The sequence below is a fragment of the Trichechus manatus genome, unplaced genomic scaffold (genome assembly GCF_000243295.1).
Source record: "Trichechus manatus latirostris isolate Lorelei unplaced genomic scaffold, TriManLat1.0 scaffold00028, whole genome shotgun sequence".
NCBI lineage: Eukaryota > Metazoa > Chordata > Mammalia > Sirenia > Trichechidae > Trichechus > Trichechus manatus.
The window spans coordinates 6,895,200-6,915,806 of NW_004443964.1; the positions used below are offsets into that span (position 1 = coordinate 6,895,200).

General features: G+C 56.5%; 1 protein-coding gene across 3 annotated transcripts in view; it reads right to left on the reverse strand.

Annotated features, from left to right (window-relative positions):
• The window catches only part of TMEM94 (transmembrane protein 94), a 42,255-nt gene that overhangs the window by 6,525 nt on the left and 15,123 nt on the right, over positions 1–20,607 (reverse strand). For 2 of the 3 annotated variants that reach the window (XM_023729244.1, XM_004374152.1), the window contains exons 1-17: positions 16,196–16,249; positions 9,045–9,164; positions 8,602–8,729; positions 8,109–8,245; positions 6,599–6,801; positions 6,113–6,264; positions 5,607–5,709; positions 5,293–5,379; positions 4,915–5,031; positions 4,523–4,579; positions 3,852–3,956; positions 3,560–3,712; positions 3,118–3,327; positions 1,829–2,144; positions 1,346–1,519; positions 851–953; positions 523–740 (exon numbers count right to left, since the gene is read on the reverse strand). In XM_023729244.1, coding sequence (XP_023585012.1) covers positions 523–740; positions 851–953; positions 1,346–1,519; positions 1,829–2,144; positions 3,118–3,327; positions 3,560–3,712; positions 3,852–3,956; positions 4,523–4,579; positions 4,915–5,031; positions 5,293–5,379; positions 5,607–5,709; positions 6,113–6,264; positions 6,599–6,801; positions 8,109–8,245; positions 8,602–8,729; positions 9,045–9,164; positions 16,196–16,249 — 2,437 coding nt within the window. Of the gene's footprint in view, positions 1–522; positions 741–850; positions 954–1,345; positions 1,520–1,828; positions 2,145–3,117; positions 3,328–3,547; positions 3,713–3,851; positions 3,957–4,522; positions 4,580–4,914; positions 5,032–5,292; positions 5,380–5,606; positions 5,710–6,112; positions 6,265–6,598; positions 6,802–8,108; positions 8,246–8,601; positions 8,730–9,044; positions 9,165–16,195; positions 16,250–20,607 lie in introns of those variants that run through there. The other variant, XM_023729243.1, reaches the window with a different exon arrangement.

Here is a 20,607-nt window from a genome sequence, read left to right on the forward strand (position 1 = left end):
CACACACGGTGGGGGGGGGGGCCGACAGACACGGGAGAAAAGACAATGAAAGGTGCTCGTCAGTGAGGTGGTGGTCCTGGGTAATGGCAGAGCATGGACCCCACTCCTCCCAGCCCTGCTCCCCACCCTCGGAACTGCTTCAACCCACGGTCTCCTGGGTTCCTAAGACCACACAGGCTTGTGTGTTTGGCAGGGTGGGGAGGGGTGGGGGAAGGTGGAGCTTCTGCTCCCGCAAGGTTTGTGGCCACTGTCTGACTCTGAGATAGCAGCGCTCCATGACTGCACATGGCTTTAGCTTTCAAAGACAGCCACTTTTACAGCCAGGGTCCCCGATTACAACAGACCCAAGGAGGGCAGGACAGGCACCTATTTACAGATGAGAGAACTAAGGGATGTGCCTGTCACACAGACAGTGAGTACCCTGCTGGCACTCCAGGACCAGGGCTGTGGCCACTGTCTCCTTGACTTCAATCAGGCCCTCTGGAAGCCTCTGGGCCCCACAGGGTCAGGCACAGTAGGTACCGTCGGAGCTCCAGCTGTTGCGGCGGGTGTTCTGCTTGATGGGGACGGTGCTGGGCAGCTCACACAGGGTGAAGATGCTGCTCTGGCCGGGCACCTGCACCAGCTCGATGCACTTGCCATTGAGCTGAGAGGACAGGGCGCAGCTCATAGGCTTGTAGGCAAAAGCGGAGCAGTAACCAGATAGGCAGGCGCGCTGGTAGAAATCCAGCACTTTCTTTCTGCCAGGGAAGCAGGGGAGGAGTGAGGTGAGGGGCCTGCTCCCGGATGGCACCGGGCCTGTGGGAAGGGCAGGCTGACTGGCTCACCCACGTTTTCCTTCCTCACGCACCTGTCAGACCCAGAGAGAGGGTAGATGTCAGCTCCATCCCAGAAGTCGGTGCAGGCCTCCAAGACCACGTCGGCCGTGCCATGCGACAGCATCTGCTCTGTGCCTGAGGGGCGTAGGAAGAAGGCCAAGCCCATGGGTGCCCTGGGCCAGCCCCATCCCTGACCAGGCAGGAAACACACTGCCGTTGTCGACAAGGGTGCTAAGGAGCCCCAGGGGGCTGGGAGCTCACCAGGCCCCATGGCTGCAAGTCTTTATGGGATGCCTACACCAGCACCCGCTCCTGGGCTTGTGACGCAGACACCATAGCTCCCGTCCTCCAGTGGGCCCAAGCACCAGACCACCCCACCCTCCCTGCCCCTCACCAAGTCCAACCCCTGCTGCACTCAAGGCCTCAGGAGGCGGTCTGCTCATAGAACAGACAAGGAGGCAGAGCCACTCCCTGCCAAACTCTGGAAAGGCTTGGCCCGATGCTGGGTGGGGTGGGGGCAGGCTCACTGGTTGTGGTGTCCTTGATGAAGAGGCCGATCATGTGGCTGAGCGGAGGGCGGCGCTTGGCGACACAGGAGAGCCTTCCCAGCAATGTCTCCTTCACCGTCTCAGCGCTCGGGAGGCGGTAGAGCGCAAGGTGGTTCTCCTGCTTGAAGAGCTCCTTGGCTCCGGGAGTGAAGCCTGCAGGCGGGGGGCGGGCACTCAGGGCCTCAGGAGAAAACACAGCCTGCCTGCGACACCCTTCCCGGCACGGACAGAAGAAGCCCAGTCAGTCTGGGCTGGCTCGTCCACCTGCCCACCCCAACAACCAGTTCTCCAGATTGGGAAGCTCAGTCACACGTAGCTGTGACTGCTTAAAGGGTGATGATCAGAAGCTAAGAGAGTTTACGGTGCTCTTGACAAGCAAATAGCCTGCCAGAGACAGGTATGTTTGGAGTCGGCGGCCAAGCTACCACCCTGGCTGGCCACCCGCCGCCCGCAGGGCCGTACCAATGAGGCGGGCCAGCTCGCAGAGGCCCCAGGGCACGTGCACGGGCAGCACGGCGCTGTGGCTCTCCTGCAAGGCAATGTTGCACAGGTGGTCTGAGAACCGGCAGAGCCGCTCGGTGACGCTGGCGTCGCACAGGTTCAGCAGCACATTGAGGCCCAGCGGTTTGAGGGAGGTGAGGTGCAGCTGCCAGTTGGAGTCGTCGAACTGGATGCAGGAGGGGTTCTGCTGGTCCTGGGACAGGCTCAGCATCTCCAGGTGGTAGTCACACACGAAGTCCTCGGCTTCGTAGGGCTCGCCCTCCATCCCAGGCTGGCTCTGGGGGACACACGAGGGGAGGGGGACACCTCAGACCGACTGGGAGGCTACCGGGGAGTAGGCTCTGGCTCCCCCTCCTCCTAAGGTAGGGGAGGGGCTGGTCCTGAGAGACAGTGTGTCCTTCCGGCAGAGTTCCCTCCCCCAACCCTCCTCCTGCCCTTCCTTCTTGGGCTCTGTCTGGTTCTAGTATCCCCACAGGTCCTCTGCAGATGACACTGGCCACACCTAAAACGAGGTGACCAGACCAAGGACGAGACAATAAAGGCTTTTTTCAGCCAGGGAAGCGTATTTCAGCGTCACTGGCTTCATCTTTAGAAGGCTGTAATTAGGAGACAAGGGAGCCCATTAACCACTACCATCAAGTCAATTCCGATTCATAGTGACCCTGTAAGACATGGAAGAACTGCCCCATCGGGTTTCCAAGGCCGTAATTTTTACAGAAGCAGATTACCACATCCTTCTCCTGCGGAGCAGCTGGTAGGTTCCAACTGCCGACCTTTCAGTTAGCAGCCGAACACTTAACTACTGTGCAACCGGGCTCGTTATCAGACAAAGGACTAAACCGAAAAACCAAACCCACTGCTGTTGAGTCGATTCCGACTCCTAGCGACCCTACAGGACAGAGCAGAACTGCCCCATAGGGTTGCCAAGGAACGGCTGGTAGATTTGAACTACTGACCTTTTGGTTAGCAGCCATAGCTCTTAACCACTGCACCACCAGGACTCCAAACAATGGACTAGCCCTAACCAATTACTTTCTGTGAGGCCTGGAGATGGGGAAATGGGCCTCATTACAGAAGCGACACGGGTGAGGCACCAGGAGACGGTCCTGAGCAGTGAGCCCGGGGGCTCTGGAGTGGAGGGCACCCCTCTGCTCACTCAGGCTCCAGCAGTCTGGGCTGGTCAAGCCCCAGGCAGGGGGCCACAACACCCCGGCTGGCCGAGGCGACGGCGCCCTCTGCCTCCCCCTCACCTTGCTGGGCTCCTCGTCCCCTCCCTCGGTGTCCCTGCTGAAGCTCACATTGGAGCCGGACGGGTGTTTGCTGCGGCCGTGTGGCTTGTGGTGAGAGTGGGGCTCGGGTGGCTTGGCGCCACCGCCGGGCCAGTCGCCACGCTCCTGCTCACTGGAAAGGTGCAGGGTGTTGTTCAATGAGCCAGCCAGAAGGGTGTCTCGTTCGTGGGGCTGAGGAAAGCAAGGAGCACAGGCCTGGGGCCATGTCCCACTGGCTCCTGGGCTGGGAAGAGGGTAGTTCTGGGCCCCTCACTCTCCTGGTTGCGGCTTTGCCTTAACTGCTTGGAAGCTGATCCCAACGGTGCCTGAGCCCTCCCGCTCCTGCCTACAGCTCACCCTCCCTGAGGCCACTGGCCAGGCTCCAAGGGCGGCCCCTGGGAGCCGGCCGTACCTCCTCCTCTACCTCGGGGTGGCAGAAGGAGCGCGTGGACAGGTCATCTGTCAGGTCCTCGTGGCTGCTGTGAGGGGGCTCCACCTTCCCACTGAAGAACAACACCGTCTCCGGGCTAGGATTTGGCCACGACAGGATGCCCTGCTTGTCTACACAGCACAGAACCTGCAGGGAGAGTGACGGGATTGGAAAGGGGGTCTGGCATTATCCCGGCCTGCCAGGGACCACTTAAACGGCAGGCACAATTGGACACAGCTGGATGGGAGGCCAGGTGGCAGCGCCTCCTGCCAGGGCCCTGGCTCACCGTGACAGAGCCTAGGCTGTGCAGCAGGCTGGAGCTGTGGCTCAGTGTTGGTGCCGTCCCCCGGACCACCCTCAGAAAGTGGCCCCAGATGCAGCGTAGCATTTCCTGGTGGGAGAGAGAAAGTCCGTCAGGCTGCGTGGAGCTTGGCCCTTAGTGCCCTGGAGGTGCTTCTGGGGCCCAAAGAGGGAAAGTCGAGAGGGCACTGGGAGGTTGGGGGGGACATGCCTGTCCGGGCTGGGGAGGAGACATGCCTGTCTGGGTTGGGGGGGACATGCCTGTCCGGGTTGGGGAGGAGACATGCCTGTCCAGGCCTGGGGGGAGACATGCCTGTCCGGGTTGGGGAGGAGACATGCCTGTCCGGGATGGGGGGAGACATGCCTGTCCGGGATGGGGGGGAGACATGCCTGTCCGGGATGGGGGGAAGACATGCCTGTCCAGGCTAGGGGGAGACATGCCTGTCTGGGCTGGTGAGGAGACATGCCTGTCCGGGCCAGGGCCCTGACACGTTGCAGGCCCAGGCCTGGGTGTGCCCACATGAGATCGGGGACTAGCGGCTTCAAGGGCCCAACTAGAAGCTAGAGGGCCACGAAGCAGAGTCCCCGGGATGAACCTGAGGGAGCTCAAGTTCATGGCTACAGGGGCTGGGGTGGAATTATCCTGAGTCAGGATACCTGAGAGGAGACAACTTCTGTGTAGCTGCTGAGGGTATCCTCTGAAAACTTGGCCAGCTGTGCAGAGAAAGGGGTGACAGCCTCAGTGTGAGGAAAACGTCACCTTCACACAGCCCCCCCAAGCTGGCAGGGATGGGGACCCCGCGCCAGCGAGGCTCCCACACCCTTTGCGAAGGACACCCAGGCTGTCCCTGAGTCCCCCATCTCAGAGAGCAACATGGTGTTCACCCTCACCCAGGCCTGGCCTGGCATCTCTTCTGGAATGAGGGGCCACAGCCTCAGAGAGCTGTCCGGGGCCTCCAGTGCACCGAGCCCGTGGTGGGGGTGGCCTGCTGCCCCTGTTCTCTGGGCACAGCTGACCCCGCACTTCATTCTGTCCTGGAAGAACCTACCAGGGAGCTGGGTGAGGCCTCGCTCATCTGGGCCAGGGTACGAGCTTCTCCGCAGGCGGTGGCCAGAACCCAGAGGACCGGGAAGAGCAGGGGCAGGATAGGCAGGACACTGTTCACCTGGGGAGGAGAGGGCCACGCTGAAGGTCCACACTGGCCCCCAGGGAGTGCGGAGGAGGGGGCTTCCCTGGCCACGTGGCCAGTCCCGAGTAGGAAGGGCAGCTGTCTGGGGGCAGGAAAGGAAGAAAGGAGTTCTTAAACTGAAGCCGAGGGACCGACCTCAGGGCTCCAGAGAGGAAGGGACAGTCAGGGCACCACGAGGGGCAGAGCCCCCCTCACGGGAAGAGGGCAGCACAGCAGGAAGGAAAGGGCAGTCCTCACCTGGAGCTGGAGTAGAGTGTACTGCCAGGAGGTGACCCCGGGGGCCTTGAACATGAAGCGCAGCGCATTGGTGATGAGGAAGCCGGCCTGGTGGGCACAGGAGGGGCACGACCTTAACACCGTCCCTGGAGAGGGACCAGGACCAGGTGCCAAGGCTCCCCTTCCTTTGCCCACTTACACCTCCCCAGCTGGCCGGCTCACTTGGGGACCCCGTCTTCACTCGCACGCCAGCCTGGGTCTGGCCCTGAGGCTCAGGAAAGCCCCATCTCCCCACTCCCAGGCCCTCGCCCTGCCCAAGGGCCCGCCTCACGCACCAGGACCACGGGCACAGCATAGTGCAGCATCGCGGACTGCACGGTGAACCTCTCGTTGTCCAGGGCAGTGACCGGGCGGGACAGGGCCATATCCAGGCACCATCTGCAGCAAGAGGCGACCCCCAGCCCTGCTCAGGGGAAAGGCCAGAAGCCCCCTCCTTGGAAGGACTCTGGGTCTCTCGGGCGGACACTACTTCTTGGAACACCACCAGGTCCCAGAACCCCCTGCTATGCCCCGGCCCTGGCTGAGTGGCCGCCTGGGAGAGTGGCCCCCCGGCCAGCCTCCAGAGCCATGCCCTTAGGGCTGGAATAGGGAGGAGAGCACCCACCTAGTCTAAAAATGCTCCCAAGAAGCTACAGAGAAGAGCCTCAGGAGATACCCGGCCTCACAAGGGCCCCGTATGAACGAGGTGCCTTCCCTAGCACCCTGCTCCTGGGTGGGGGAGTGGGTGCCAGGAAGAGGAGACGTCAGGAGGGCAGCAAGGAAGGCAGGGCAGCACCCCTACCTGATGTTGTCAATCACAGGGGTCTCAAGGACACGGAAGAGCCGGTGCTGCTGGGGGTTCTGGGGCCCTTTCTTTACTTCTCCCCGGGGAGAGGGGGGTGGGGAGAAAGGGGGAAACAGGTCTCCGGGCTCCAAGACGATGTGCTCATCATCCTGCCGGCAAGGAGGGAGGCGGGTGGGGTAATTAAAGGGTCTATCGGAAAGCACTCTTCCTGGATTATTCTGGCTACACGGAGACACATCAAAGGGACCACTAGCAGAGGGTGGCTAGGGTAGGGCCTGCGGGGACTGGAGTCCTAGCAGCTTGGGGAGTGAGAGGAGAAACGGCAGGTAAGGAGGAGGACATGGTCCAGCCCTGCTCCATTCTAGAGCCCTTGCCAAGAAGCCCAGGAGCTGGCCGGGAAGCATCAGGCCTCAGCCTGGGGCCTCCCACCATGTCCTGTGGGTGCTCCCACAGCCCCAGGGAAGGAGAAAACCCTCGAGCTACCTTAATGCCCCTCAGAGAGGCAAAGGATTCCTGGCCCGGCCTTAGAGCTATGACGTCGCCTTCCACCAACAGGCTGACTGGCAGGTTCACCAGGTGTCCGTCTCTGTAGGCCCAGTGCAGGGACCAGGATGGCGCAAAGGGCGTGTGGAGGTCGGGGTACATGGCATCGGGCCACCTGGTCTCCTTGCCATCCCTGAGGGCATCTGATGAGAAGGGAGAGAGGGAAGCAATCTCCTCACCCACCACTCCACACCCCAGCCAGGCCCAGCACACGCTCTTCCACAACATTCACTCAGACTCTTCCCCTCACCTCAGCCCAGCCACCCCCACCTCCTCTGAACCCCGAAGCTCTTGTTCTCTGCACCCCTCACTGCATTCAAATCCCCTTCATGAACCCTGCTAAGAGTCTGTGGGGGGTTGCTGAGCCCTGTGAGGGGTGCAAAGATGAAGAAGACACAGCCCCTGCCCTCAAGGAGCTACAACCTAGCAGGGGAGGTGAGACGTGCAGGCGAATAACTTCAACCCGGGTGAACACGAGCTCAGCAGTTAGGAAAGATGTCAGTGCCGCGGGAGGACAGAGGGAGCAAATGGATCTGGGGGGGGTGATCAGAGGTGGCTTCAGGGAAATGCACACTTGAAGTGGCCTCAAAGGGCAGGTGGGATGGTGTCCGTGGGGATGAGTGAGGCAAAAGCACACCAGGCAGAGGAAGAGCAGAACAAACACGTGGAGGCACGGAGGCATCCATGGGGTGAGCGCTAGTGAATAGCTGTAAGGGGCTGGGGGGCAGGGCAGAGGCCCCGGGAAGCCACATGCAACATCTAGGATGACTTTGGTAAGCAAGAGGGAGCCACAGGTGGTTCCTGAGCTAGAGAATAAGCTCCTGGAGAGTGGGGCCCGTCCTCCTCATCACTGTTGTACTCCCAGCGCCCTGGCACATGGCTGGCACTTAAAGAACCGTATAAGAATGAGTGAACAAGTTCTCACTTAGATGTTCAACCTCCACTGCTGGGACTGCTGGAGACAGCCTCATGAAAGCAGCTGCCGCTCCCCTAACCAGACTACGGGCTCCTGAAGCAGGAGCCACTGTCTCCCCAAGAACCTAACATAACCCCTGGTCCCCTGCAGCTCAGTCAACACCGACGGAACGGGAGGACGAGCAGAAATCGGCCCGAGTCCTGCCCTTCTTCAGGACTGGGCTGCCCCCACCCCCATTCCTGCAGGTATCTCAGACTTCTCTGGTCTGTATTCCCACCTCTCCTGGCATCCGGCACATTACGACCAGACAACACAGACTGGGAAGAGAAAATCTCCACTGCCCTCCTGCCAACAGAGTATGTCTTCCCCGTTGGTCTCCCAGTGTTAACAAGCCCACAGCGCCACCAAGAGCCTTCCTGCCTGCCCAGGCCACCGCTCTCCCAGCCCTGCTCAAGGACAGCTGGGCTCCTGCCTGGGGCTCTGACACCTCCTTGGGCATCTTTTCATCCTGACCTGCCTGATCTTTGGGCTCACCCTGGATTTGGTCAATGATCCCTCGGAGTCTCCGCTCCACCTCCCGACGCTTCAGCCGATCCTGCCGCCCAATGAGGATGAGGTTGAGAAGCAGCAACAGGAACAGCGCCGCAGCGTTCACCAACTCCACCCCGTGGCTGGGCAAAAGAGACAGAGGTTGTACTGCCAGAGAAAGAAGATCTCCAACCCAGCCGACACTCGGAGCCCAAAACTCCCCTTCCCAGCCCAGGCCCTTCTGACGAGGGTGGGGACGTTCTGATTCCTGACAGCAGCCAGTCCTCTGGCCCAGTCAAAGGGCTAAAGCGTTTCTTTCTGGGGAGCAGCAGCCCCTCTCCCCTGGCTGTCCTGGTGGGATGGCAGAACACCTCTGCTGAGGCAGGACAGGAGCAAGGCCCGGCCCTCTGTTTGGAGCTTTGGGAGCTGCCTCTCCCCCGGGGCTGCCAAGAGCTTTGGGAGCTGCCTCTCCCCAGGGGCTGCCAGGAGCCGTGTTTACCTCCCAGCTGGCTGGCTCCCATGGCAGCCCAGCAGCAGCAGCACTGCCAGCAGCATGAGCGAGGCTCCCGGCCAATGGAAACAGGAGCAGCGGTTACTGTGGTGCAGGAAGCTGCTTCTCCACATCTCCTGCAAACGACAGGGAGGCTGGAGTGAGAGGCCCGGGGACGGGGCAGCAGGAGGGAGTCCAGCTTCTTGTCCAGCTAGACTCTGGCTGCTGTCCCTTGCTTGCCCACCCTGCCTGGTCCCTGACTGGCTTTGTCTTCTCACTCTGATTTCGGCCAGGTCTGCCAGTCCATGGAGTCGGGACTCCACTTCCTTCTGATTTTTCATGATGCCTGGCTGGGTCATGTGGCCCAGGGTGACAGGGTGAGTCTCAGCCTGAGAATGGACCTCCCGCCTCTGCCATCCCAGCTGGGCTCATTGATCTGGGAAGCAGCTCACCTTCCACGTAAGACGCTTCTTCTGCTCCTTCAGGTGTCCTTCCAGCACTGCCTCCAACTGCTCCTTCAGGATGCTGAGGGCCTTGCGGGTGGACAGGCCCAGGGCCACGGGAGGCTCGCCCTGTGGGAGCGGAGGCACCTCAGCGGCTCCCCGGGGGCCTGGACCCCTGCCAGGAGGGAGCTCGGCCTGCAGGCTGGGCCCGGCCCCTCTCACTGCCCTGACCGTCCTCCTGCCCTCCTCTTCCTCCATTAGCTCTGGCCCCTCAGGGTTTAACCATATTCCAACCTCCACCAAATTAAACAACATTCAAGTACACAGCCTCCTTCTCTTCAAAGCCAAGTTTTATCTGGGTGTTATCTAACTCCCCTCCCACTCAACTCTCAACCCACTGCCTTCTCCCTGCCCCCTCACTGTTCTCACCACTGACCTCCCAATTTATTTTTAATATAACTATACATTTATATAATTTATTTTTAATAATGGCCGCGTTTAACAACCAGCTTGCAAAAGTCCTGAAAATTTTACAATTGATTTTTTTTCAAATTTTATAGTTCAATTCATTTAGGGTTTTTTGTTTTTTGAACATTTTATTGTACTTTAGGTGAAAGTTTACACAATTTAGTTTTCCATTCAATAATTCATATACAAATTGTCCTGTGACACTGGGTGCAATCCCCACAATGTTTCATCACTCTCCCCATTTCCACCTTGGGTCCCCTGTTTCCATTCGTCAGGTTTCCCTGCCCCTCCCTGCCTTCTCATCTTTGCTTCTGGATGAACGTTGCCCTTCTGGTCTTGCACACTGATTGTACTAAGGAACACACTCCTACAGGTGTTACTGTTTCTTTTATAGGCCAGTCTATTATCTGATTGGAAGGTGGCCTCAGAGAGTGGCTTCAGTTCCAGGTTAGAAGGATGTCTTAGGGAAATAGTTTCGGGGGTTCCTTCAGTCTCTATCAGAGCAGTAAGTCTGGTCTTTTTTTGGATTTGAATTTTGTTCTGCATTTTTCACCCATTCTAACCAGGACCTTCTATTGTGATCCTGGTCAGAGCAGTCAGTAGCGGTAGCCGGGCACCATCTAGTTCTTCTGGTCTCAGGCTAGGGGAGGCTGTGGTTCATGTGGACCATTAGTCCTTTGGACTAATTGCTTCCTTGAGTCTTTGGTTTTCTTCACTCTCCTTTGCTCCAATGGGAAGAGACCAATAGCTGTATCTTAGACGGCCTCTCACAAGCTTTTAAGACCCCAGATGCTACTTACCAACCTAGGATGTAGAACATTATCTTTATGAACTATGTTATGCCAATTGACCTAGATGTCCCCTGAGACTATAGTCCTTAACCTTCAAGCCCGGTCTAGCTCAGTCCCACGAGATGTTTGGTTATATCTAAGAAGTTTCCATAACTGTGCCCCCATGTGCTCTATTATATATAGGAATATACCTGCAACACATACAAATATGTATGTAGAAATATCCACAACCATACCTATATATGCAAGCGGGCATACTCCCATACAACCTCTCACGTCCATTTAGCATACATATTTACCTACGTATCCACTCACAAATTATTGCTTGTTATTGCTGTTGTTGCAGGACTGTACATGTTGTAGTATTTACGCAGTTGCCCTTTATTCCTGCATACCTCTCAGTGTCTTCCTTTGCCTTGGTCACGTTGTGCTGACTTCTCCCATATTGTATATTGCCTTTCCCTTCACCGGAATTAACACGTGTCTATTATCTAGTTAGCTGACCTTCCAATTTAGCTCAGTGGTTCCAGGCTTTCAGATTTCATAGACCAGAAAATACACACATATTAAATGGGGAGAGGGGACTAACATAGAGATGTGAGCTTTTTATTTTCCTTGTAAAGAGATTTAAAAAAAAAAAAAAAACCTACTATCTTCTTCAACGTTCTACTTCTTTATACTCTCTATAATCAGCCAGTGAAAACCCTTGGGTCACAATGGTCTGATCCCATTGTGCCTGGGACCACCATAAGTTGGGGGCTGACTTGATAGCAACTAACAACAAACCATCTTCTATCACTACCACTTCACAGAAGAAAGGATATTTTAACAGTAATATATTAGGAAGGGCAGACTATCAGAAAAAAGACAGCTTTTCCCAGGAAAAGGACCCTCCAGAGACCACCCCACTCTCAGTATCCCCAAGGATGAGGGAGGCATGGCCATGGACAGGAAGTTGTCCCCAGATGAGCCTGGGGAACCACCCCATTGTCTTACACAACCTCACAAGCCGGTGGGCCCCCTCTTCCTGAGACTCACCTATTTCTTGGCTTCTCTCCTGCTCTCCCCTTCTTTCCTGCTCTTTTTCCTCCATCTAGCCCACAGGCCATCCAAGGACATCTTCTTTCCAACTGTATGTACGTTTCTAGGGCAACTTCATCCATATTCGGAAATTCACCTACCACTTATGAGCTCACAACTCCTCACCTCTACCCTGACCACTACGCTGAATTCAGACCGACTTATTCAACTGCCTCATAGCTGTTTCACAGGCACCTCTGGTTCAGTATGTCCCAAAAGTTCGACAGGCCCAAAACACTGGCGTCATCATCCGGACCTCCCCACCAGAGTCAGCTCCCCTGCAGCTACCACCTCACCTGGCTACCCAAGCCAGACCCTGGCCTGACCCCCATCCGGCTCCAACCCTACCCCGTCTCTACCTTCAGGCTCTTCCTTTCCAAACCAACTGCAACACTGCAGCCAGGGTCCATGCCTATCTCATCAACTGACTCCTTTCACGTTCAAAACCAAGTCCAAACGCCTGCACATGGGCTGTGAGGATGGCCCTCAGGACCTGCCACCTTCTCCAGCCCCTTGCCTGCTAGTCCCTACCGCACCAGGCTCCTCCGGCTCATCTCAGTGCTGAGAGCCACACCTCCCTCAAGATAACTCTTACTTCTCCTTCAAAACGCTGCTCCAACACCACCTTCTCTGAGAAATTTCCCCAAACCCAGTGTGGCACTTAACGGGGGAGGCCTGTCTCTAACAGCACTCTGGGTACCCACAGAACTGTAATTACAGGTTGTCATGTCTGCGTCTCCCACTAGACTGCAAACTCCTTGAGAACAGGTACTAAAATCTTCCGTCCCCACCCACCCCCCAACAGCTAAGGCAGCCTGGTACAGTAGAAACTCAGTGACTATTTGCTAAATGAATCAATGAATGGATGCACATGTGGCTTCACTGATCCCAATGATGACTTAAACGGGGGCTTCTGCAGCAGAAACTGGAGCTTCTAGAAACTCATGTGTCCAGGCCCCACCTCATACATATTGAATCCAAACTCCCAGGGGTGAGGCCTCTCCAGGTTGAATCTGATGTGCAGCCCCCAGCTTCGGGGGTCCCAGAAAGGCAGTGCGTGAGAAGTGAGCTCTCCCAGCGGCCTCCTGGGAACATCACTGTGATCCATCAGGAAAAATCTGAGCAAGGGGAACACATCTCTAGACCAGGGCCAACCAACAAAGGGTTCCCTACTGAGGATCCTGACAAAGTGTGGCTGAGCGGGGGACCTGGCACACCCTGGCTGTCTCGTCTCATGCCACTCCCCCTTCCATACCTGCTGCCCACAGACCTGCCTTCCCACCTACTGCCCTGGCTTTACCCGCCAACATTATGGAGCTCCTCCTCTCTGCCTGGCAACCTGGCCTGGCCTCTTGCAGGACACACCCCGCACAGCAAGGCCCCAGGGCAGAGGGATGGGACCTGCCTGCTGCAGCCCTGGCACCTGGGGGGCACCTCAGAGGAACCCCCACTGCTGGGCCTGCTGCCAGTGCCCTTGGTCCAAGGGGTGAGGAAGTTTCCAGAAGACCTGGCCCAAACACTTCCTAGCTCTCTCCCCTAAATCTCAGCTAATCCCCACTCTCCACAGTGGCTTTGGGGGATTATGAAGATAAAAGTTGCTTCTTACCAGAGGGGATAAACTGGTTGTTTCAGCTTAGGAAGAAACGGCCCTCTGGGCAGGGGGCTGCACCCTAGCACAGATAAATACTGTGCTCCAAGGCACCCACCGGCTTTGGCAGGTATCCTGGCCCCTGCCCACCGGGCAGGCTGTGGTCCAGGACAAATGGACACCAGAGAAGGAAAGCTAAGGCTGTACCTCAGCCTCCACGATTTCCTGCTGCTGTGGAAGGGAGAAAGTCTCCAAAGAGGGTTACCCCCCAAAAAAACAAAACCCCCTGCACTGCCATCTAGTTGATTCCGACTCATAGCAACCCTATAGGACAGAGCAGAATTGCCCCACGGGGTTTCCAAGGCTGAAAATTTTTACGGAAGCAGACTGTCACATCTATCTTCCGCATAGTGGCTGGTGGGTTCAAACCCTGACCTTTTGGTTAGCAGCCAAGCGCTTAACCACTGTGCCACCAGGGCTCCTTCAGGGAGGGTTGGGGGGAAAATAAAAAGGGAAAGGAGACCACAGACCTTCTCAGGTCTAAGGGCGGGATGAGAAGGGGTGATACTGATCCTCATGCCCATCTATGTCAAGGAAAGAAGAGAATTAGAAGCACATCAGCTGGCTTAGGGCCAGGGGAATAAGCCAGGGCCTCCAGTGTCCCCCCTACTGGTCTCCCCTCCACCCCAGGCAGAGACCCTAGAGCTCAGAGCTTGCTCTCCAGAGCCACAGAGAGCCACGTGATGCAAGGAACCCCCAGGACTGACTTGCCTAAACCAGGCCTCCAGAAACGACAAAGTGAGAGAAGTCTGGAAGGTAGGAAAGGCTGCAAGTCAGAGGCTGGGATGGGGAGGGAGAAGGGAAGGAAGGGCTGGGCTAATCCCACAGGGCTGTGGTTCACCTGGGACGTATGCTGCTTGCCTGGACGAGGACACTGCTGGGTCTGGGACGAGCACCGGGCTCAGGAAGCACAATGACCAGCAAGGCAGCACACAGGCTAGGAGGGGCACCTGCTCTAGCCAGGATTCACACCTTGGATGCTCACCAATTCCCATCTGCTTACATTGTTCAGAAAGTCTACAACCCCTCACCCATTATCTTCAGCCATCCTGACCTTGGCCGCCACATTCCAGGCAGCCCCCAAACCAAGGGCACCCCCACTCCAAATCGATTCTTTTTCCCTCCGTATCCCCAGCCACCTAGACCCTGCGCTCTGCTCCTCTCCAGGTGTGGGACGTGTGGGCCAAGGGTGGCAGGGGCTGGGGCGGGCCAGCTGAGGGGGAGGGGCCTGCAGTGCTGACGTTCGGTCCACATGTTGTGTCTGGCCAGGAGCACCAATCTCCAGACTGGCGATTAAAGACAACCCAGCAGGGGAAAAAGAAACCATTCTGTAATTACCTGCCTTCCAAAGAAAGTGCCTGTCTGCACAGGCTGGCCCCGGGGCCCTCCACGCTCAGCAACGTGGAATGGCAACGCCTCACTCCTCCCTGGCAGGAAGGTCAAGTTAGGGTAAAATCACTGCTTTCTCAATGTGCTCAGCTTTTCCCCATGGGATGTTAGAGCTAAAGCTGTGGAACTCACTGGAAGCCCTTTAACTTTCTAAAGGAAATTCCGAATGGGCTGAGAGAAAGCTGATCTGCTGGTGGGTGGGCAGACTCCACCAGCATCTCTCAAAACACAGAGTTGGGCCGGGCCCCCCGGAGTCCCCTGGCAAGGGAGTGGGTGTGGTTCATCTAGAAATAAGAACCCAAGTTGTACGCACTCAGTCTGCGGTCCAGCACGTTCCTTCTTGGACTATGGGAGCCAAGAAGGTCAAGGGCTGTAGGTACTCACAGGTAACATGAGATTCCTCCTGCTTAGCAGGTGCTCAGACACTCCCACCCCATCCATCAGTCACCGCATAGCTGTTCCTGGGCCGATGGCTAATCAAGGTCTCTCTACCTACACGGACCAGACCGGCCCTGATGCTTTGCAGGTGGAACCAACACTACTCCTCTGTTTTAACTGCTCCAGCTCAACCGGAGCAAGAGGAAAGAATCGCTGGGGCAGCCCAGGCTCAGGAGGGGTTGGCGCAGAGGCACACTGCTACCTGTGTTGGTTCTCCTGCTGTAATTAAAGGGGGTGCCAGCGGGCGGGGGGTCTGGGAGGCACGGCAGGGCTGGGGACAGTTGAATCAGAACAGCGTGCTCTCTGCTCTGGAACAGGACCACCCCTGCAAGGTCCGAGGCTGGGCATTCTGCATCTCTCTAACAAGCGTCTCACAGCCAGCACACCTGAGGCCCCTGACGCCCACCTCAACCAGGCTTCTCAGGTGAGCCAGAGCCGGAGGACCCCAGCCTTTTGGGAACTCCTTCCAGCAGCTGTTTTCCTTCCTAGTCCCCATTTTGGAAGCAAGCAGACTCAACATCCCCCAGGCTCAGGTAGACAGGCTATGAGTGTAGGCCTTGATCTTCGTGGCCCCTGACAACAGCAGATGACCACTGAGTAGGACTGGCTGGGCCTGGAACCTTCTCTAGGGTCCCACTGTCACAGCCTCCTTGACCAGGGCAGATGGGAGAGGACACAAAGCTGGGCTCCACACAATGCCCGAATCACTGAAGCGGAGATTCAGCAGCTGGACACCTGGTCTTTTTAGCAGTCATGAGACATCCTTCTGGGATTGGCCAGACAAACACAGACTGGCCCTGTCTGTACGCACATCAACCAAAGCCCGAGCAAACGGGCTTCCAACTCCTCACTCTTCCAGACTCAGGTGACCCCGAGCGCTTCCACCACTTTCTTCCCCACCCCCTGCAGCCACGAGACCTGGGGTGTGCTTGTCTTGGTTACCCATGTGGTCCAGCAAGAAAAGCCCCCTGATGGCCCCAGGGAGGGCTGGCATCCATGCCCAGCACCCGTTACCAGAGCTGTCTGTCACCTGTCCTCCTGCACACAGGGACTAGGTCCTAGCATACCTGGACAGGATGTCCCTCAGGGAGGCTCAGCCTCCAGTCCTTCGCAGAGAGGGGCCGGTCTGGGGGACTCGACGGGGAGCCGGCTGGCAGCATCTAGACACACTGGCTTTCTGGCTCCCACTCCCTTCCCAGGTGCCTGGTCCCCTGTCATCACCTGAGCTGCCTCTGGCTCCGTACCGCCTTCAGGACTCATGGCAATTGCTAAGCCAAAGATTCCAGCACAAAGCAGGGAGCAAGCCAGTTTCAGCAGACATTGCACCACCAAGCTGGCATACTCACTTTGCTGCCTTTGCCCTGCTGGGGCATCCATAGCTCTGCCTGCTTAAAGAGCATCGGGGGAGCCGGAGCCCTGAGGAGTCGGCTACCGTAACTTCCAACACTGCCCTCCAAAAAGAGAGAGAAGTGGGGAGAGATCTGCAGAGACCAGGCGCAGCCGAGTGAAGCTTCAATCTGCTGATTAATTCAGCCTATTTCCAGGCACGCTGCAGACTCAGGAGGGAGGAGGAGGAGGAGGAGGAGGAGGAGGTAGCAGGCGGCTGCATAGCAGCCTGGGAGAGAGGGAGAGAGGGAGGGAAGGAGGGAGAGAGGGAGGGAGGCAAGAGGAGAAAGTTTGTACAAGGTTGGGCCAGGTGTCCAGGAGCTGAGCCGGTTCATCAGAGGAGGTCCCTGCAAGGGGACTGCCAAGTCCAGGTGAGCAGAGGGCCAGAGGCAGCAGAGGGTGTGGACAGACTGCCAGACAGATGGGAGAAGCTGCGCAGGAAACGGCTGCTGTGGGCACGGCCAGGCACTGAGCACAACTGCCGGCATCAGGGAGGATCCTGCGGTCTGCTGAGTAGTGGCTGTCTTCCCAGACCTCCTTCCCTTTGCCTCCACGTCACTGGGCAAGGTTAGGGGGCCCTGTTGTGGGTGAGTGTGTCATCTGTGAGTGCTGCCCTGAACCACTCAGACACACTCCAGCATGGAGCCAGGCCAGCAGCAGCTCTTTGCACAGTTAAGAGCTGCAGGAAGGAGGGCAGAGGGCCTTGAGTTATTAATAGCAGCACATCCTTTGGGGACAGGAGGGGATGAAGCAGGGGGCCGGCTGCAGCCAGGAAGATAGGCAATGGGAGGGACTCCCACGGAGACATCTAGGAGGGGAGGCGGAGGGCCAGGAAGCTAGCAGAAGAATCCAGCTGAAGGCAAGAGAGGAATCAGCTGAAAGGAACCCGGAAGCCAACACCTTCCAGCCAAGTGGTGTGGGGATGCTGCGTGAAAGCCCAGCCGCAGGTGGGCACCCTGGGCCCCTCATCTCCAGTTTCCTGGGGCTCCAGCCCCAGCACTTCCCTGAGCATCAGGCTGAGCCGGAGGGAGTTGTGGCAGCACAAGCATCGCTCTGGGACCCCAAGTTTGATATGCAGGAAGCTCTCAGCACTGACGCCCTGGGCCAAGGGGGACGAAAGGCACTGGGAGTGGGTTGGAAACTTCTCCAAGCCCAGGCCACCCTTCAGACGGGCCTCAATCACCGGAGAGGAGCAGCCTAACAGCCCGACAACCAGAGCTCGGGCTGGGGCCTGGGCTGGGGCCTGAGTGTGCTTCTCCAGGGCCCTGTGTTTCCTAGACGACACCGTCTGGAGCCTCAGGGAAGGGAAGACAAAGCCTCAGCAGCACCAGCCAGCCTCTCCCCTCCCCTTTTGCTAGCACAGCTCCCAGTGGGCCACCACACCAAGGAGCTGAATGGGAACAACAAGGAGGAGCCAGGCGTTCAGAAGTGAACAGCAGGAAGTCTGCAGGAGGTGCAGAGAGGAGGAGGCGGAGTCAGCATCCACAAAGGCCACTAGGAGGATGGAGCTGCCAGTGCAATGGGGCTGCAGCCTCGGAGAGCCAAGGAGGAAGCCTCCAGCCCCTGCTCCATCCCCTCAGCTTTCTGCGAAGGCCCTGCTCACATGGGGCCAACAGAAACCTGCACTCTCCCTTCTGTGGCAGGCCCTGGAAGGAACAGCTCAGGAGGTCTAAGCCAGATACTCCAGAAGGCCACCAGCCAGTCCTCCCGTGTCCTGCCTCCCTTCGTACACTGCCACTAACAAAGGGGGCCCTGCATAGCAGCTGCGGAGGCTGCTCATGTACAGCCAAACACCTCATGGGATTTGGCTTCTTGGTTTGGAGGTTTAGGGTCATGGTTTCATGGGACATCCCAGGTAACTGGCCTAATATCATGTTTAGTGCTTCTGTTCTATCTCCTAATTCATAAAACTTAAAAGCTTACAAGTGGCCATCCAAAGTACAACAATTTCTCTCCATTCACCTGGAGCAACAGAGGAAGAAGGAGAGTCTGGAATAGGAGGAAGAAATGGAATGTGTGGCTAGTTGCCTCCATGAACAACAGCCTCCTTTGCCATGAGACCAGAAGAACTGGATGGTGCCTAGCTATCATTACTGAAATGTTTTGCTCAAAGCTTCTATAGAAGAATCCTGATCGAAAGGGAGAAAATGCAGAACAGAATTTCAAATTCTCACGGACTTCTGACTTTCTGAATCCATGGAGGCTAGATGACCCAGAAACTAGTGTCCTGAGATAATCATTAAACCTTGAAGCAAAAATAACCCCTGAAGTGTTCTTTAAAACAAACAATAGCTTAACTAGTAAAGAATGTCTGCCTTGAGCATTGTGCTCTTTTAAGAACTATCTATATGGGATTAAATTGACAATAACGACTTGAAAGGTTAGATAGGAACCTTACGGGGCAATGAGTTTATGTTAATGGAGGTGGAACAATTTGGAAAAGGAGGGTGCGAATGGTTGCACAACTTGAAGAATGTAATCAATGTCACTGAATTGTACACACAGAAATTGTTGAACTGGTGTGTGTTCTGTGTATATTCTCAACAACAATAACAAAAAAATTATAAAAAAAATTTTTAAAAAACGGGAGCCCTGCATCTAAGGAGCCAGACCTCACTGCTGCAGCTCCCCCATCATGGGCTGGGGAACAGGAGCCAGTGGGGAGGGAGAGACTGACAACTGAAAGAAAGAAAAGTGGGGACGGTACAGAAAATCACCCAGCAACAGCCAGCAGACAGCAGGCCAGCTCCTCGTCAGTCTGTCGTGCCAGCTTGCCCCAGTCCTGCTCTCCTGCTCCTCCAAAGAGCCTTCTGACTGTCCCAGGCCACCAGGATTATGTTTAGAAGCCCATTTCTGTAATTCACATGGCGCCTCAGGTAGAAACCCCATCAGGTTCTACTTACAAACTGCTTGTATATCAATTCCCAACAGGCCTGTCCAACTCTCCAACCCAGGGCCCACCTCCCCAGTGCCCAGAGCTTTACCAGCCCAAAGTAAGCACCCCACAAAGATGGGATGGTGAGGATGGTGACAGTGCTTTCTAGTTTAGGGCTCATCTTCCAGAAAGAGATGGAGGAGAGCAAAGAAAATTCCTCCAGGAAAAAAGACCCCTGAGAGCTATCTGGCCTGAGTTCTCCTGTGTTCTCTCTCAGGCTCAAGAGACGCCAGCCCCCTCGGATTACAGAACGTTGTTTCCCACATTCACTAGGAGTTGGTGTTTCAGCACAGGCTGCAACCAGAGGACAATAGTGTCCTCTGTTTTTGAGGCCTTCAGCCTCCCCCAGGCAGGTCACCGCACTGCACAACATTATAGCCTCTGGGAGCATGTTCCCTGGAGTTGAGCAATACACAGCCCTTGCAGCTGTATGCAGCAGCCTTGCACCCAGGCTGGGGGACAGGCAAGTGGAGCTTTCTTTGCCAACCACTGTTAGAATGGTGACCTGCACGGCAGCCGGAGGCATCTTTGAACACACCTGCATCAAGTTCAAGTCCACAAGCCTGTTCTCCAGCTGGTCCAGAGGCACAGGAAGTCAGGTGTCACTAAAGACCCAGCGTATGGACTCAGAGCCCCTTCTTCAGACCTCCTCAAAGTCTCTTTGGCAGGAAGATCACTCCCATGGTTCAAGTCAATAAATATTTACTAAGCCCTTGCTACATGCCAGGGGCTAGGGATACTGAGATAAAGTGGGACAGATTATTTCAATACCCCGTGGGAAGTACGATGGTGGAGATACGATGACTGCCGACAGGAGGGAGGAAGGGGGATCCACCTGAGAAGATGATGCCTAAACTAAGTCCTGTAGGAGTCAGCACGATAAAGGGTGGGGAGCACTTCAGAGGAAGCTGCCTGAACATGGTGTATGGGCCCAAACTACAAAGTGTTCAGAATTATTAGTGGTCACAGTGAGGGCTGGCGAGATAGGCAGGGGCAGGTTAGGGAGGGCTTTGTACACCACACTAAGAGTTGTGTCCTGTAGGTGGCAGGGAGCCACAGACCAGAGTTCAGCAGGGGTGACAGAAGGACAGCTCTGCGTTTCGGATTGCAATCTGGCAGCTGTGTGGAAGATGGAGGCCAGAGGCAGACAGCTGTTAGGAGGGTGGAACAGAAGTCCAGGCAAGGGATGAAATGACCTCCTCTGGGGCAGTCTCTTCTAGGTTTTTGGATAAAATACCACAGAGGCGAAGTGCCCTTCTCATCACATCATATCCGGGTACTAATATGCACATGACATCACTAATGATGTTGACCTTCATCACTTGGTTACAGCAGTGTTTGCCAGGTTTCTCCACTGTAAAGTTGCAGTTTTTCCCTTTCTTTTTTTTTTGAGGGGGTTGGGGCAGTCTTTGTCTTAGGAGAGGGCTATTCTGATTG